The 13,963-nt window shown below is 39.1% G+C and overlaps 3 protein-coding genes across 3 annotated transcripts; all 3 read right to left on the bottom strand.

The window, feature by feature from the left end:
• Positions 1-109: 109 nt before the first annotated feature.
• On the bottom strand, positions 110-4,871 carry LOC136782728 (uncharacterized). Its single transcript, XM_066742354.1, has 4 exons — positions 4,678-4,871; positions 4,452-4,588; positions 3,972-4,192; positions 110-3,902 (listed from the first exon to the last, which is right to left on the bottom strand). Exons 1-4 carry the CDS (start codon positions 4,738-4,740, stop codon positions 2,737-2,739), a joined length of 1,587 nt encoding a protein of 528 aa, XP_066598451.1. The 5' UTR covers positions 4,741-4,871; the 3' UTR covers positions 110-2,736.
• A 452-nt stretch (positions 4,872-5,323) lies between these two features.
• On the bottom strand, positions 5,324-6,636 carry LOC136782787 (uncharacterized). The gene is made up of 3 exons (XM_066742460.1): positions 6,337-6,636; positions 6,004-6,101; positions 5,324-5,935 (listed from the first exon to the last, which is right to left on the bottom strand). The coding sequence occupies exons 1-3, from the start codon at positions 6,418-6,420 to the stop codon at positions 5,713-5,715; spliced, it is 405 nt and encodes a 134-aa protein (XP_066598557.1). The 5' UTR covers positions 6,421-6,636; the 3' UTR covers positions 5,324-5,712.
• Positions 6,637-6,896: 260 nt separating this feature from the next.
• LOC136782735 (forkhead box protein J1-B-like) lies at positions 6,897-13,848 on the bottom strand. Its single transcript, XM_066742368.1, has 4 exons — positions 13,465-13,848; positions 9,555-9,835; positions 9,304-9,482; positions 6,897-9,157 (listed from the first exon to the last, which is right to left on the bottom strand). The coding sequence occupies exons 2-4, from the start codon at positions 9,802-9,804 to the stop codon at positions 8,714-8,716; spliced, it is 873 nt and encodes a 290-aa protein (XP_066598465.1). The 5' UTR covers positions 9,805-9,835; positions 13,465-13,848; the 3' UTR covers positions 6,897-8,713.
• Positions 13,849-13,963: the final 115 nt, after the last annotated feature.

The following is a 13,963-nucleotide window of genomic DNA, read 5'->3' as shown; positions in this document are numbered from 1 at the left end:
CTACCTTCTATACTTGGATCATCTTGTAATTATTTGAAAATTATGATATACAATGAAAGATGAAGGAAATGGAAGCGTCTAAATATAATGTGAATAAATATTTCGCATATTTATTTAAGAAAGACGTTTTTGCGAGTTAAATACAATATGTTACAGTGTTTTATTAATTTTCATAATGGCGTATTACGGTAATCCACATAGCACTTATAGGGTCAGAAAGGTTTCTAAAATGTTCCCGGAATCAATATGACACGTTGGAACGTTTTAGGAAGATTTTTGGCACTATCCGTGTTAAGTAAAAAGTGGATCGCTCGATCCTGGAGCTGGTTAATTAAGCTACGCGTTAAATACGCAGGCTACGCACGCATACAAATATAATATGTTGCTAGAAGTTCTTTAGCAAAACCTTCTTGTGGATTTTCTGTAAATCCTATTGACACAGGACATGGTGCGCGTGATAACACAATAATTTCATTAAGTAGGTATGCGCCGTAGTTCCAAGCTGTCGAACAGCTTAAAAAGGATTAATTAGAAAAAATAATTGTATATGTTTTATATATAATATATTACAATAACCATCGTTTTAGATAAGGTAAGACCAACTTGGCTATGAGAGATCTCTACGAGATATGTCTCTTTTTCCTTCACTCTCTTCTCTCTTGTTTCTCTTTTTTATGGACTTGTGTTTTTTTCTATTGGCACGCTCTTTTTCTTGGACCGCTTTTATATTAGAGAAAAAAATATCATTTATCGTCTTCAAGACGTCGTTAATTTTTTATAATAAAAAATTAGACTAAATTAAGTATAACACAGATATGCATACCTAAATCATTACAGTCTTAATCGGACAATACAAAGCTAAAAGTGAAAGGATTTCTGCAGACAGTTTAATTACTGATATGTTTATCTTAATACGCGAAATAAATTATGTTAATCTTTTCACAATGATTGGAACGTAGATACATTTACTTATTGAAAATTCAGCATTAAACGTGAAAATTTTACATTTAAGGCTATTAAATTTATCTCGTATATTTTAACATCGAAATATCATTAAAACAATTGCATTTGTATCGAGTGATAATGGTTTACCTTGTACAAATAATTAGAAATAATCCTCTATGTTCTATACTGACAATTCACACATATCTATCTATACCTCTTATTATTCATACGACTGTAAACAAACTAGAGTTCTTTTTATTTAATTACACATTTTTTAATGAGTTAATTTGCGGCTTACAGTGCTAGACATAACATGATCTTTAAAGTGCTCTTAGTAAAATCTTGAATTTTCTTTTATCTTTCTTTCTCCTATTTGCAAGGTCTTAAACCAGTTTCCAGTAAAGCTTTTCCACGAATATAAATTGGGTTTGTGTGATTCTTTCTAACACACACTGGCAAAATAGATCAGACGATAAGTTCATCAAGGGTAGGAAAGCTGTCTTCTCACCTATGTCTTTTTATGTTAGAGTACATTTGTTACAAAATATGGCGACAAGGCCATTGCTTTAGATTATATAATGTGGAATAAGATTATGTCGACGTCTCACGTGCAATGAGTCAGAATAAAAAAGTGTGCTTGGTTCCACCGAGTCAAAGTGAATTATTTATAATAGACGAGGGAACGAAACGTGAAATTTGTCAGAAACTCAAATAATTGTGCGTGAAATCAGTTGAGCTGAAAAGAGGTGTAAACATCGTACAATTGGAGAGTACCGTGTAAAGTGTCGACAATCGCTCTTAATTAGTGGCAAAAAATTCTTCATTGCGGCAGTATAATATTTTGGAAGTATATACTAGAAAACATACAGAGAATGTGTATATAATCTCATGTATATTTATAATATCTCTTGAAAAAATATATCTATAACTTTAGTCGCATGAAAATGATATATCCAATACTGGCTGGTGGGAATAATCCTAATGGTTACTTTTTACCTGAATTATTTTATATGTAGTGTAATGTTTAAATATATTCACGCGTTGTCTGCTGAAATATTTGACCATTTTAATATCTGATTGTTCGTACTTTTATTCTGGTCTGCATAATCATATCTTCTAAATAATGATGTCTCAATTTCAATTGTCCTTTTTCTTCTAATGATGATAAAAAATGATAACCTATGCTTAAAATCGCCTTATTTATAAGACCATCATGCGTACGTGTTTAAAGTTATTTACACAAAAGCGTAAGATTATTTAAGCAATTTTTCAGGTGATTGTGCAGAATAGAAACTAATTATAACTGTCTTAAGGGGAAAAACTTTATGGTAAATCTGTTATGGACGATTAAACGTAAAAAAAAACGTAATAAAAGATAAAATTTGTAGAACCGCACGAGTAAATAGCATACAAGAATAATGATTATAGAATAACAGTGGAAAAATGTTTGAAATCCTAAACTACATACGTGAATATTGTTTCAGATCCGTAATAACGTCCAATGAAGGTCTTAAAGGGGAAATCACAATTTTTAGAAGATCGTAAAGCTTTCTTATCTGGACCATGCGACTTGGGACCTATTCTCTTATGCACTCGAAGAAAAATCAACGAATTGGTCCTTAGAGAGATTAACGTTTGGACGATCGGTTGATAAATCTCGAGCGATCGTGCTGTTTACTTTCAAGATTTAGAGCTCGCATTTTTTCTGGTCACTAGGAGGTGACACTGTTCTTTGGCAAATGCGTCTCAAAAATCAAAGGAAGCTAATATCACATTATTGGATGGATTTAATTAAGGAGGACCAGTACCGGCTTCAAAAATTCGCTCTGTACTTGTTGGAGACCTGTTGGAAACTCGAGCAGCTACGTCAGAGTTCGATGAGCTCCTCGAGCAAGTTTCACGCTCCTCATAATTTTTCGCTTTATTACGACCACCTTGTTTATTGCAAGCTCGACTCCCAGAGCCTCTTTTTTCCTTCATCTCACTTTCAAAAGACGTACTTCCGGCTCCTGATGCTTCGAAATTCTCATCAATCGAATTTCTTTTCTCCTGCGAGCTCGAAGGACTCAAAGTTTCATGCTCGTTGCCATCTCGCTGATTTTTAGGTTCCCTCGAGCTGAAATCCTCCGATTCGCTTGAAACGTCCTCGTTACGATCATTGATCGTTTCTACATTGCGCTCCTTCGAGCTAAGCTCAGACTCGCTGGAAGCTCCCGAGCCATCCGAGCCTCGTTGGATCTTCGAATCGGAGACTCCGGTTTTGGAACTTTTGCCAGCATCGCTGGTCTTCCGGGATTTATTGCACTTCCTGCTGGATCTACCTTCCTTCCCGTGAACTTTCGAAATCGAGTGTCTCGAATGGTCCCAGCTATTGGAGCTCATCGTATATTGTTCAACCCTGGATACGTTCTCAACATCCGAGGTGTCCGAGGATTTATCCGCACCGTACTTTTTAGGACTGTTGGCGTGGTAGGCGCAACCAAACACTGCGGCTGCTTCCTGGTAGTCGTAAGGGACGCAAACATTTTGCCTCAATATACCATTGGCCATGCAATGCTGGGAATAATGCGCGAAAGGCACGTCCTCGCGTTGGTTCCCCAAGTGGCGAGATGCCGAGTTCTCGCTCTGGTATTGGGGTATCTCGTCGATTCGGCCGTTCAACCTGACGACTGGACTGCACGGGTACAAAAAGCATTGGGAAGGGGCTACCGCTGCCTCGGATGTTACGCCAGCCCCACGACGGCAGGGATACGTTATAGCCCCGTGCTCCGGAGACGCTGGATTTGACAATTTTCCACGAGACTGAGCTATCACCGTCTCGTAGCTCGGTGGTGGACCGTACAACTGATAATAAGGACACGACGTGTCGTTCAAAACCACGCTCATGTTCTGATAATGTCCCGAGGACGTCGCTCCACCGTTCTGATGACCCGGGGATGCTCCGTTTCTTTGTGGACCTAAAAATTCCATAATTCGACATTATTTTCCAGAAAAATTCCATTTCTTTTGATCAGTTTCGTTCAAACCTTTCCACATGCGATGCAACAAGATGGAATTTCTCGATGAATTGTAAGTAATCCGAGCTTGCTGCGCCTGGCAGGCCGATCCTCGCAGTGAGCCGTGCGACCTTGAACCGGAGGAGCGATTTGGAATCGTCGAAGCAGCAGCTCTGTAACGACCTTGCAGCCAGTATCGATACCACCAACCACCGCCGGAACAAACCAGGAACATTATTATTACCAGCAACCTAAAATTCATAATAAACATTTACTTTTGGCATTAAATTAAAGATAAAATTATGATCGTTTTCACATAAAACGGGAATAGCCCCTATCCTTTCATTTCTAGTCCCATTTGACATTTAGCCTCGACTGTATCGAATTTCTAAAATTAATACCGACCGCTCAGAATCTGATAGCGCCAAACCGGCCATATAATTGCTGTAAAACGTATAATGCCGAAGGGAGCTATTTGACATTGCCCAAAGTTTAATTTTAACTACCTACCAATAATACCAAAGATGTTGAAAGTGGAGCAGTCCGGGAGAAACGCAACAGCCAAGTGCACAACAATACTCAGTTCTAAGACACTCGTAGTATTTTACCTCGCCTGGCATCTCAGAGGCACAAAACTTTGCTTCTGCCTGCGATAGAGAAGAAAGAGAATTCATGAGAGTATTAAAAAAAGATTATAAATAAGAGTAAGAATGGATTCGAGAATCTCAACACTTACGTAGATCAGACACTTTGATGTTCCGGCAAATATTGCCAGTTTTCTTTTTACGTTACGCGACATTTTCCTCAGGCAGGTTCGCGGTTTCCTCCTCGGATCAAATTCTAATCAATCTCACACTATGTTTTGACATAATCGCCATTTCTCCCCGACTGGCATGTGCATTCAACATTGTACACAGTTTATTGATTTCAATTTTGAGCCATAATGACGTAAGAGAACGTCAGTTCCACATTTCCCGCCATCAGATGTCACTCGAATCGTTCGAACGAGGGGCTATTCCCATTTCCCGCTATTTGACTTCGAGTAGTGCGAGTAGTTTTATCCCTAGAATATTAATGCTGGTCTCTTCCTAGTTACTTTTCCTTCCTCTATGTGGCAACACAGGATCATCATGTTTCATTGGTCAATAATGTTAAAACAGTTAAATAAAGTCCAATAAAGTCACTAGAGTTTTCATTTGATATTTTTGGAAGCAAACAATTAAGAAAACGCTTCTTTCACTTGAAATCTCCTTTATTGCCTTCTTCTTTCTTACAAAAATAAGCCTAATTTGTTGTGAATTTTACTATTATTCTAACGTATATCACCTTATCACAAGGATAATATTATAGCGTGATTATTTGTTATAGAAAACATATATACATATATATCATATAAAATATAATTAAGTCTTAAATAATATACAGATCTCCTTTAATAGCAAATAAATGTTTCCTTACAGTAAAGTAAATAACTTACAATTGCTTGCTTAAGTCAACTGGCTTGAAAACCGATTTATAAAATCTGTTTTCGTCAAAATCAATAAATTTCAACAGATAATTTACTCAAATTCATGTAAAAATAATTATCTTGTAAATTATGATGCTGGAATGAATAAATACCTCCAAAATATGATTGACTAGCTAAATATACATATCTATATAATGACAACCAAATTAATATAATTATTAGTAAAGTATACCTCAAAGATTTCTTAAGCGTTACAAAGATTTTTTTGTCAATTTGAAATGTCAAAAACTATTCCATGTAATTTCATATCATTATTTTGCTTGAATAATTTGCCGACTGATATTTATTAAACTCATAAGTACCTTGAACATCTTTCTGAATAATACTTGTTTCTTGATTTATGTCTTCTCTTGAAATATGTATGCTAGATCTAGAATGACGTCTTCTAGATATGTAAGAATAAATTATTATAACTAATGTGATGCAGATTGCTAAGACCAGTGAAACCTTCCCAATTATAGATGCCCTAATTGAACCAAATTAAATAATTAGTAATTATACTTCTGCAAATTACAGTTCGATATGAATACTTACACGTCAATGAAATTACTTGATTCTGAACAGCATTCATTATAGCCACAACAATATTCAGATGTAGAACAAAGACCCCATAAGCAGTAATGACCAGATGCCTATAATTTATAGAAAATCAAAACATAGTTCAATAAATAATTTTAGTATGCAAAATAAAAGCAAAAATGTGTTCCAAATATTAGGTTCAGAAGAATAATCTAAATTCTAAATAGATGTTGGAAGATTTAAATATAAATATCAATCCCATCTGGCTAACTAAGTGGCATTTATCATTGCATAAATAATGGAGAACAAGTGAAGTTTGTACGTAACCATATAACTGTCAAGACTTACTTCAGACATGGATAGAATTGCACACAGTGTTAAAAGAGTAAATTTAACAATTTTCCACATGTTGAATGATGAAAATACACACATACACACTATAAAAAATATAATTATTTGAATCTTCTAGGATTTATCTTTAGCATTACTTTCTAGAAATATAACCAATGAGACAGAGCTATTAAGATAACCACCACTTCTATCGTTCACCACATACATTCTATTCTAGCTGTAGAGTGTAGCCTAGCTGTAACGTAACTTTAACGCCTTGTAAACTGACATACAAATAAGTTATACAACCATTGTATCAGTGTAGAGAGAGACTGGTTGTGTGTATTCCATCTGATCATGATGACAGCCAATGGAGTTTGAGTATTACCAGACAACCAATGAGAACAATTGAATACATCCAGATACCAGGATTGGCTAGTGATAACATGCCGCCATCTCACACTATTTTAAAAGTAGATTTTTAAACGAAAAGCGCAAACTAACAAAATATAATATTAATTGATCCAAGGTAGAAAAATACAAATTTCAGTCCAAAATAGACAAATTTATTACACACTACTATCTTAATAAACAAAGTGATATAAGTACATCAGGTTCAAACGGACACATTTTATTGCTCTTAAAAAATGTTTCGCGTGATTAGAAAATACCATGCGACAACACCAAAACTTTCGTGTTTTTGTAAAATCAAAATGATAACTTTATTGAAACAAAAACTCAATTTTCTTACTAAAATTTTTAGATAATATATATAATAATGTAAGTATATACGTATAAACGAGACTCTACGGAGTATATACTATACTATAATCACTATAATAACTAATTATAATCTGTGCAAACATATTAAATTTTGCCTCTTATAGTATATGTCTACAGTGCTTTTTAAAATAAATGTATTATTTATTTTATACGTGTACGAAGTATATAGTCTTAGATACAAAGTTAAAAAATCATCGAATTTGCAAATGCCGATCAATAAAAAATACAGCCCATGTTTAGGATGATTAATTTCGATCAACAGTAACTGTAATATTGCATGGCCTATTCTATACAATTCTTTGGACGGAATTTGAAAAGGCGTGAATTAGAGCGGGAATTTCAACACACACTCAATTCATACTTTCTATAATATAGGTAATAATTATGATAATATATCACACATTCGACTTAATTGTCATGTATACTTTGATTATATCGATAACGCTGTATGCATTCGTGTATCGTACATTTAAGAAGAAGATGTGCTTTAATATTATATATTCATGGTAATAACCATAATAAAATTCCCTGTGTGTCCTCCAGTTTTACTTTGTTGCACGGTAGAAAGATTTCGATGATCTTACAAAGAATGACGAAACATTATATTATCCCATATAGATCGCATAGTTTCAGAAACGTTCCTATCACGTTTCTGGATTCAATTAGACGCGTCGAAACGTTTTAAGAATATTTTTGACACTACGTCTATAGGAAATGCGCGTGAGTGTGTATGCGTGTGTTGTTTGTGTGATTTTGCTGTCGTTATCTACAATCCTTGTATCGATATATCCAAAAAGAAAGGAAAGACCAAAATACGTAAACTTTGCTCAAGACAATGCGCCGCTCAGGCTTCATTGAAGAACTTGCTGTAATCGACTAATCATAAGAAACGATCATGCAATATCGATCGAGGTGGCTATATGTTCCCGGAAACGAGAAACAAATGTCTCAGTCGCTAATTTTTCCAAGGCACTATCTGTGAATCATTCTTTACATTTCTCCGGAAAGTAAGAGTCAACTTTCCCGCGAAAAGTTTCTGGTCGTTTAAACACTAAAGGCAGACATTCCATGTTAACCTTCGATCATTTATGCACTATATATTTTATTGTATAATAATATAAGAGGGTAGAGCCATATTCTAGTACAGTATGCGTAAGGAAAAATGCAATCGTGAAGCACTCATCGGTGGTTTGCTTGTTTGGAAAATAAGCAGGGAATGGTTGGTGAATGCTGATGTTGCTGACTTACTGGATTCGATCATGCGAATATGGAATCGTGTTGCAGAACGCGCGCGTACCAGAAAAATATCGATTATACATTAGTAGATATGTATGCTATATATATATATATATATTCGTTAAACAATTGACACAATACTAAATGGGAATGAATATACCATGTCAACGCATGTATATGTGCCGCATTCGTTAGGTTGGCCTCTACCACAACCACTTGCTTAGAGTCCTAGACTAGAGACGTATATATAAGAAATCGAGCATTTCAGTTCCACAAGAGTTCCGATGTCCAGAATTAAATACGGAATATTCTGCAACGATTCGCCGTAGGAAACTTGCGTGGAATTGATTTATTCGATTATATGATCGAAGGGTAATTAAAGGGAATCCAATAAGGAGTCCAAGAGGTCCAGTTGATTCTCGTCCCAGCCAACCGTAGCTATCAGCAGGCCAGTCAGATCGTCCTCGCTGAGACTGACTTGGGTCGATTCAGGCACTTCCGGTAGGGTGTCCGGTATAGGGGGGGATACGCTGCTCGGCGGAGTCTCGTAGAAGGTCGTAGTCATTGGGACGACATCTTGAGTGTTCACATGCTGATCCTGTATGGAACTGACGGCCATTGCAACTGTCGGTGATGACGCTGGTTCCGGTCTCTTCGCTCCTCGACTTCGCCTTGCCGTCGTTGTCCTGCGCCTCGACCTCTTCCCCTCCTCCAATCTCTCCAAGTCCAACTTCCAGAATCCTCCCTTACCTGGTTCGTCCTTCGAACGTGGCAACTTCACGAAGCATTTGTTCAATGACAAGTTGTGTCTTATTGAATTCTGCGCAAATAAATTCATTCGCCAACGTTAAATCAGCGGACAATCAAACTTTGCATGAGGAAACGTGGGATTTTAGGACTGGCCGGAAGTCGAGGATCGATCAGAGTTTGGAGAACGCTCGAAGGTAAAGATTTGCATGAATTTACCTGCCAGGCTGGATCGGCGTGTTTGTAGAACCTAAAATTTTCACGAATCCAGGCGTATATACTGGAGAGGGTGAGCTTATTGTTGTTGGCGCGCATCGCCAGGCAAATAAGCGTAGCGTAAGAAAAGGGTGGTTTCGCATCTGGATCCATGCGGTACTTCTCTGCGTTCTCCGCGATATCTGCAAATGGGAGATTATCATTGTGAAGCGTACGTTGAGCGGGGTATGAAGGGGGGGATGGTAATTATTTACCTAATTCAGCCTTGAGGAGAGGCGACATCTTCTTGGGGGGTTGCCTGTGGACCGGGGGTGGTGAGGGGGAGCAAGGAGGGGTCGGTAGACTAGAGGCACTCGTGATGTCGAGCGATTGAAGCCAGGAGAGGCTGGTAAGCTCGGCCTCGACGCCGTAAGTGTCGACGTCCATCATCTCCGATGCCAGCGGCGTGACGCCAGCCGCCATCGTCGCCTCAGCGTCGCGAATCTCCCTCTTCATTCTCACCATCCTTCATGACAAACTCCCCAGCACTCGCCAACTACGCACATCAATAACATCGACGCTTCTTCTCAAAATATCTTTCTTACCAACTTCTCACCCCCCACGAATCAAACTACACTTCCGCTTTCATACACCCCCAACTGCATAAATGGATCTGACACTTTTTCGCCAAACCTTATTACCTATCACACTGGACCACGCTCTATACTCTAAAGCTTTAGGAAAATAACACGAGTCTAAGAAAATATGCCGTAAGAACCACGTCGCTGTCACTTGCGCGATGTTGCGAAATACACCGGAAGTTGGGAAGAAGATTTTATCGTATAATCGAGGTAGGAGAGGATCGGGTCGAATGGAAATTAGGAAATTTAGTAGGAAAATGGTAGAAAAGAGGTAGTTTAGAGTTTTTGCGGTTATTGAGAGCATAGATTCCGTACTGTAGTTGGTGTATGACTGGTAGCAGGGGTGATGTGGGCTGAGCACCCTCGCTCGGCAGCCTAGCGGGCAGGTCGTGGTTGGTGCGCGTGCGGGACGACAGGTGATGGCTGGCTCCCTTTCGCAGGTGGACCATGCCAGGCTGGACAACGCGACCCTCTTTTCCAATTCTCCACCCTCCCATACCGTTTTCCTTCCAACGCCAACCACTTCCTCCCCTCCAAGCCCCACGCGCCAATTCGCCCAATAATTTACCTTCGATTATTCCTTTCCAATCTCTTTTCCCCTTATTATTTCTCATTTTCCCATTTTATAAATTTCCTTCTTCCAATATCGTTCCACTTCGGCCTTCTTTGGTCGCTTGAGCAACGACCTTTTGAACAATAATTATTATATATGAAATTTTCTCTCATTTTTTATGTGCAAAATGATGAGAACCATAATGATACTCAGGGTACGCGTAGTGCACTTCCCGCATCTGCTCTTCCGTGCACATGTCTTTCACGTGGTTTTACGCTCCGTTGAATCCACTAGTCAATCACGCGAGGTAGACATTCGACGAGGGATCTATTAATTTAAAGAATGTTGAAGTAAAACTACGACAACTACTCGCGAGACTATATTATTTAAGCGAATTGTATACGCTCCGATTTGGGAGAAGGGCATAAAATTAGTGGAAAAGGAATAAGCACGACAAAAACTCTTTCTGAAAGTAAGGACATTTTCGCAAGGCATTGGGTATAGAAAACAGATGGGTATAATTATCTACTGGTGTCCAGGTGTTGGAGAGCTGGCTCCTCCTAGAGCATGCTGGCGGAACCGGAAGTCGTGTGCGCAACTAGATAGGAAGTAGGGAATTGCCACGTGCTCCAAGTTAACCCTCTTTTATTTTCTCTATACGCTTGACGTGAGACCCCACTATACCAAGATCCATCATCTTATTTGTACAACAAAAAATTCAAATCCGTGCATACGAAAAGTTACTACCAACTTTCCATCTCCCAGTTATTTGTTGCCAGAACGATATTCGTGGTGGGACACAGAGCGGAACATACATTGTAAGAATTGAGGAGGGGATGAAGAGTGATCAGAAGGGGGTAGAAAGGAGAGAGGGGGGGGGGATTTTATGAATAAATATATCTGGGAAAAAAGTTAATCTTGTACGGGAAAGAGACGCGTCAGACAAAGAATTGGATCGAGTGGTGGGGATAGTTGGGGGTGGCGCGAGCGCGACGTATTTACCTAGCGCTGTTCGAGGTAGGGGGTTTTTAAGCGAAGGAGTGGGGAGGGAGCACCCTGGTACAGGTGCCTCCATTGATCGAATCAGGGGAGGCAGTGGCCACCAGCAGCGATATTCGAGAAGCCGAGGAAAGGGAGTTTTGGTGGTGAGAGGATATCGGGGTAAGGGGTGGATTGGGGTGGATCGGGTGAAAACGGAGCCACGCCATTCGGCCAGGACGGGAATGGCGCGTCGAGCTCGAGTAGAACGACTCATCATTGGTCGCTGGACAACAGGATCGTTAGGAGGACGAGATTCGCCCGAAGGATCGACACTTCTCAACTTCCGTGCGCGATCACCCTGCACGAGCCTTCTGCCCTGGCAAACCTTTCCTACCACTCTCCGTCAAAGGAGAAACTTCAAACAATCCTTCGTTTCTCTCTCTCTCTCTCTCTCTCTCGTACTGACCAATTTTACCAGCAAATTTATCCACTTTAACCATTACAAACCGTGTCACGCAAGATGATTCATATCAAAACTCCGTATCATATATTTTCAATCAATAAATAATGAAGTATTAATTATTAAAAGAAACGATTAAATAGGATTGCAACCAATTGCTCTATCGGCAATTCTGCCTGATAACATATCCAACGGAACGACCAACTATTTTTACAATTTCCTATTACGTATTTAGTCCATTCTACATTTCGCACAACTACCCCATTGGCATTGACCAGCCTCCATTTTCTTTTCCATCGCTTACTCCTCCACTCGATTGACCAAAGGAAAGATCGAACGAGTGATAGAGTGCTTAAAAAATTCTCCTACTTTTTCCATAATTTGAAATCTCGATTGAAACGACGATTAGTCGGTGATTAATTGTTCTGGAAGCGACGAATTTAGTAATATATCACTGGTACTATTATGGACTGTGGTGGAAAATGGCGGCTGATCTGCAAAAATGGAACATGGCAGATAGCATTTAGCAAGGGGTAGCTGAGTACGAAATGGATTATTTGTGGGATCTGCAATGGTTGACCTCGAGAAAGATGTGGTGCAGCATGCATCGATGTGGAATTTGGTAAAAATGGAGGAGTCGCAGCGGGGGAACATGGTCGTGTCTTCCAGGCATGGAAGTATCTGCGCGTTCGATCAATAATCTCCTGGGAACATCCGTCCCCCTGCCGGACTGAACAGGTTCAACCTGACTCGTAATGGTAGCAGCAGCAGCACCACCAGTACCACCACCTGCCACCCTCCGCGCTCACTGCGTCAGCCAGTGACTCACTATTTTCCGTTACCCTCTTACTACCCTTTTCAGAATCACCAACAACGACCACCAAATACCTCTCGATTCATTCAACATCCAATAATATAATTGACTCAATGCCACGCATACATTTGAAGGTCATCCGTGTGGAATAATTACTCCCACCTTAAGTAAGATCAACGCCTGGATAGGAATATGTTTCTCTGTCTCGTGGATAAAAATTCAATGAGAAATAAAATTTGAGGTTCTCCAGGATCGTGGGTGGAAAATGTTGATGATTGGAAAGAGCGCGTGTCAGTTTCTCCTTGAGACTTGACGAGAACGGGGCAAATTTGTAAGAGAATAGTTATAGGTCATAGTGAAAACAATGATGTGGACTTATTCGAATGGATGGTTCGAGAGAACAGATATTACTAGGAGGGAATGGATATAGACGAGAATAGAAGTTGTATATGGTTTCCGGGAGGGCGGAGGTATTCTCATAAAATATTCAGCACAATTGATTCTTAGCCCCCGCAGCAGCACCAACGACAGCAGCAGTAACAAATTCTCCCTTTCCATTACCCAATACCAATATTATTTTACTTTTTTTTACAATAACATTTCAATTCAAAGGATAAAAACTATCTAACCAAACACAGAAATCCCCCCTGGTACCTTTTGTCAAAAGGCGATGAAATTAATCTCTTTCAAGTAATTTAAATGTTCACACGCTTCAGCTTATTTGACTTTTACTCACCAAAAGAGTTGGATCTCCTTTATTTGATCTCAAGATTGTTAAAACTTTAAAACTTCTGGTACTAGAGTGGCATGCTACAGAATCAAAATGAACCGATATGGTGTTTTATTAAGTTTTAGATTATAAAATGTAGTTTTAAAAATAGCAATGATTTTGTTCAACTTCAGCGACAGTAGAGAAAGACACCGTCAGATCGTTAAAAATTATGCGTCACGATGGCACAACGCGTCCATTTTGGTCACAGGAAATAACTTTTACTACTCGAAGTGTGAATGATCGAACGAATTAACGAAATCAAAGTGGATTTTGCCATTAGAATTGACAGCCGCTACCATCGGCGAACCACCGACACTTCTTCCACGCTTCTACCACTCACTACCTTCATTTTACCGCCATTTTCTCACCTGTGCAAACGGTACCACTACGACAGGTGTAGTACAGTACGTAGTGTAGACCAACTATCGATTATATTTCTCATTTATTTCTTCTCGCGATAAAT

Source organism: Prorops nasuta, unplaced genomic scaffold, assembly GCF_024137725.1.
Source record: "Prorops nasuta isolate Cenicafe-Biocafe unplaced genomic scaffold, Cenicafe_Pnas_1.2 PNAS00030, whole genome shotgun sequence".
Lineage (NCBI taxonomy): Eukaryota > Metazoa > Arthropoda > Insecta > Hymenoptera > Bethylidae > Prorops > Prorops nasuta.
The sequence above is the reverse complement of the archived record's forward strand: the minus strand, read 5'-3'. Positions and strand labels throughout refer to the sequence as shown.